The sequence below is a fragment of the Antrostomus carolinensis genome, unplaced genomic scaffold, assembly GCF_000700745.2.
Source record: "Antrostomus carolinensis isolate BGI_N321 unplaced genomic scaffold, ASM70074v2 scaffold29963, whole genome shotgun sequence".
Lineage (NCBI taxonomy): Eukaryota > Metazoa > Chordata > Aves > Caprimulgiformes > Caprimulgidae > Antrostomus > Antrostomus carolinensis.
In genome coordinates this window covers 4,910-9,386 of record NW_010303648.1, presented here as the reverse complement: position 1 = coordinate 9,386, position 4,477 = coordinate 4,910, and the positions used below count along the sequence as shown (strand labels likewise).

The 4,477-nt window shown below is 50.0% G+C and overlaps 1 protein-coding gene across 1 annotated transcript in view; it reads right to left on the bottom strand.

The window, feature by feature from the left end:
• Positions 1-2,999: 2,999 nt before the first annotated feature.
• Positions 3,000-4,477, bottom strand: part of LOC104522017 (FERM domain-containing protein 6-like) — a gene marked incomplete at its 5' end in the record, with an annotated part of 5,128 nt that continues 3,650 nt past the window's right edge. The window contains 4 exon segments of the mRNA XM_010164184.1: positions 3,000-3,284; positions 3,463-3,554; positions 4,233-4,358; positions 4,451-4,477. The exon segment at positions 4,451-4,477 is cut by the window's right edge and continues 197 nt beyond it. Coding sequence (XP_010162486.1) covers positions 3,000-3,284; positions 3,463-3,554; positions 4,233-4,358; positions 4,451-4,477 — 530 coding nt within the window.

The following is a 4,477-nucleotide window of genomic DNA, read 5'->3' as shown; positions in this document are numbered from 1 at the left end:
ATCCATCTCCTCACTGCGAGGGTGGTCAGACAGTGTCCCAGGTTGCCCAAGGAAGCTGTGGCTGCTCCTCCCTGGAAGTGTTGAAGGCCAGGTTGGATGAGGCTTTGAGCAACCTGGTCTAGTGGAAGGTGTCCCTGCTGCTGGCAGGGGGGTTGGAACTGGATGAGCTTTAAGATCCCTTCCAACCCAAACCAGTCTGGGATTCTATGACTCTATGATCCCTTCCCCCACAACCCAAAGCCGGAATCACCTCAATCTCTCCTCAAGCGCCAGGCGATGCTGGAGCAGAGAGCACAATAAATGTCACACATTCCTCAAACTCACCTTTTCATCGCTGAATTTAAATCCAGGAATATTTTAAATCATGAAAAATCAAAGTGATGCAAACGACTGTCACTTTATTATTGGCATTTCCAGCCGTACCACAAAAGGCACACGACAAACTTCATTGGTACAAAAATCATTCCTCTGGGGGGTTTTTCTCAATAATTGGGTTTGTTTTTTATTCCTTATGGGTTTTTTTCTCTTTGTTTGTTTGTTTTTTTCTTTTGCAACACAGTCACTGGCTCTCCCATCGCCCCGATGGGAAGATCCTTTCACAGAAAGGATTATTTCATTCGTGCAGATAGAAAACTCATTATTGCAGGGGGAGAGGCAGGAAGGGCAGGGTGGCACGGGCACTGCATGGCCACCCTGGAATAAATGTCACCTCTGTGTCCCCCACCGCTCCCCGGTACGGGTTTGGTCCGGGTTCAGCTGTAGGATAATGGGGTGACAGGGGGAGAAATGGAGAAGCCCTGGTCTAGCTGCCCCCCACCACCCTCCCAATGCTTTCAGAGCAGCCTTGACCATTTCTTCACCCAATTTACCCTTTTCCTCCCTCCAACTTGGTGTTTCTGCAGAGCAGTGGGCAAGGGTCCCGTGGAGTGGGTGCCAGCAGGACCCCCAACCGGGTGTGGTGACCCCACTGCCTCATAGGGGCTGGCAGAGGGGAAAAAAAGAGGTTGGGGATGAATTTTGGGGGTTTTCCTGCCCGTACCAGTGCGGTTCCAGCACGGCAGACTGGTGCACACACGGATCCCACTGGCTGAGGATGGGGGTCTGCTGCCTGCCTGGGCTGTGGTGACCACAAGAGAGGTTTTTGGGGGGGTTTGAGCCCTGGTGCAGCATCCCTCTGGCTGCCCTGTGTTCCTTCAGGTGGGACAAAGAGGATTTAGGATGTGAGGAAGAATTTCTTTGCTGAAAGGGTTCTGAGGCATTGGAAGGGGTTGCCCAGGGCAGTGGTGGAGTCCCCATCCCTGGAGGGATTGAAGAGTCGTGTAGACACAGTGCTGAGGGACATGGGTTAGTCATAGGGGACTGGTCAGTGTTGGGTTCATGGTTGGACTCCATGAGCTTCAAGGGCTTTTCCAATCCAGGCCATTCTGGGATTCTGGGATTATTTGACCATCACATCCCTGGTGCTGGGTGAGATCAAGCTCTGGGATGGGTACACGTCGTGCCAGTGCCACAGCAGTGCCCAATGCTCTCCCCTACCAGCTCCTCTATTGCAATAACACTGATTTTTTTGCACTGTGCCAATAGCTATGCTCCTTTTTATTTTAATGGTTTTTTTGGTACCAGTTCCCCCTTCTCAGCTACCTTCCCCAACAATTCTTATAAAAATAAGATTGTGCTTATTTATAATAATTTTTTTTGTTGTTTTTTTTAAGAAAAAGTTTCCAGTTAAAAAAAAAAAAGGTGGTATATCAAAATATGGCAAAACTTTGGCTGTCAATTGCTAAACTCTAATTAAAAATCTCAACTAAAAAGGCATTTGTGCTGTGAATATTAGCTGCTGTAAAGCTTTACCCTCCGCTATCGATGGGGTATATTACACCTGGGTGGGTTAAATTCCTTTGGACACACTCAGAAGCCACCCTTGGGGAGTTTTTTTTTAGCACATCACTATCATCTCTTAGCAGAATTATTAAGAGATGTAGAGATGCATGAAAAGCCTTGGTAAAATACAAGGGAGATTACACTGGGAAGAGCCACAGGTCCAAGGCGGTCGCATCCGTATTCTTCTCGAGAGGAAAGTCTTGTTTTCTTACTTTAGTGCTTAGAAAATCAAGGGTTCGTTAAAGAAGAGAGGCAGCTCCTTTGTATAAAAGGTATTTTTTTGAAGAGCAGAAGTAAAATGCAAATGGGTCTGTAAGATCCAGACATATATAAACATACATACCTCGATATATTTATATATGGAATCTCTATATACTCCAAGTGTGGGATGCGTTATTGCAATATCCTTACCTATAAAAAAGGTGACCTATTTTTTTTTCCATTCTTCTTTTTGAGTTTGGTTTTCTTGGGTATTGGGGTTTTCTTTTGGTTAGTTTTATTTTTTCTCTTAAAAAAAGAAAAAACCCAAGCTCTCAGAGCTCCCAGCTGTCATCCACCTCACTGGGATCTTTCCATCTTGACCTCCAGCAGATGTTTTTGGAAGAGCAGGGTTGATGCTCTGCTCCAGTAGCCATTGGTCGTGCTTTCCACCATGGTACATCACCCGTGTCTGGAGATCCTCACTTGGTTATTGCTTAATTCTCCCTCCCCATACTGGCCTTTAGGGTATTTACATTTCTTTGGCTTGACTTGGAACACAACAATCCGACACACCGAGCCACTGCTGGAGCCGTCGATGGGGGCGAGGAGGAGGAGAAGAGGCCACCTCGCCGCGAGGTAACGAGAAAACATGGGCTGGCTTCTGCAAACTCAACCGAGTTGTGCTTCTCCCAGTCAAAATAAGACAACTTGTGTTTTGCACAAACTCATCCAGAGGAGAAAGGACACTGGGGGAAGCGCTGGTGGGGCTCCACCATGCTGGGGAGGGTCTCCATTCCACCCTCCAGTGGAGCAATCCACCTAGGAAAATGGTTTCCACAGCCTCGGTTGGCGGGGAGCGGCCAACCGAGCAGCGTTGATGGTCCCTGACCCATGCCCATCCTGTTCCTCCACGACTCTCAGACAACAAACTCGGGGACTTCGTCGTGGGTAAGATCCAATGAGAAGTATTTGCTGGTTCTTTTGACGGGGAAGGTCTCCTGGATGTTGATGCACTGCTGGGCCAAGCAGCCGTTGCAGTAGAGCCCTTCCTCCTCCAGCCCATGGGCGCAGCCGAAGGTGTAACTCTGGGCCGTGTCCTGGCAGAGGTTGGCCAACTGCAAGAAGTCCTTCTGGTAGAGCCGAATGTCATCCAGGCTCAGGCTGTGCCTGTCTGTTGACGTCTTTGGTTTCCTGCACGTCGTCTGGGGCAAAGCAGAGAGAGGACTCAGGACCTCGGGGGTTGGAACTGGATCATCTTTAAGGTCCCATCCAACCCAAACCATTTTATGATTCTATGATCTGCTGGGGAGGTCGGGGAACCCCTAAATTTCTGGTTGTCCTGGTTTTGGGTTCCCCCAAAACCCCACCAGCACCACATACCTGGGGTAAGGAGTCGGTGCTCTGTCCTCGCAGCTTCACCACTGTCTCTGAGGAGCTGGAGGTGGAGGAGCTGATCTCTTTCACTATAAGCCCTATGTGGAGGAGAGAAGAAGAAGATGGTGTGAAGGCTATTTCAAGGCTTCTCAGCTCCCTCAGGGTCTGTGCTTGCTGCCTGTGGGGGCTTGCCCTTGCTTCAGGAACCTTCAGCTCAATGGGACCCCCATAACCAGCTTTACCAACAAAGCATCTCAAATCTGCACCAAAACGGCATCCAAAGCCATCCCCAGGTCATCCTGCACCCCAGAGACCTCCCAGTAGCTCCCAGCACAGAGCTGGAAGTGGGGGTGACTCTCTGGGTGCTGGCACAGCTCTGGAGAAGTCAAGCTCACACGTGTGATAACAACATCCGTGCTCATGGGAACAAGCAAGGGGTTGTCATGAAAAAGAGAGTGGGGACCAGCAAACATCTCTGAAACCACGTCCATTGCCCAGGGGCAGCTCCTGCCATCATCCCCTGGTATCTCCAAACAACCCAGCGTGCCTGGGCACACCAGAGCATCAGTCCTGCTCCAAGGAAAACCTCCACATTTCCTGGGGCAACCCCTTCTTTTTACAGCTTCACCACATTTACTCCATCTCTCCTTCAACCCACTGGGTGAAGAGCTCTTCCCAGTACCCCAAATGGACATCTCGGAATAATTCTGCTCTGCTGAACACCAAAGGTGTGATCTGCACTGAGGAACTGGAAATAAAAGCAATCACTGCCTTACCCGAGTGCCCGTTGAACTTGCGTGACAGCAGCATGTCCTCCGTGATGTAGACGCACATGTCGGGGCTCACCTCCATCTCACCAACCTGCTCCAGCTCCCGGGGATCATCCACCAGCATCTCAATTTCTGCAGGTGGGGAGAAGGTGGGACCAGTCACTGATGGGCACCTCCAGAGCAACCCCAAATACCTGGTGAGACCCAAGCCCACGATGCCTCACCATCATCCTGGGAGTCCTCCTCCAGCC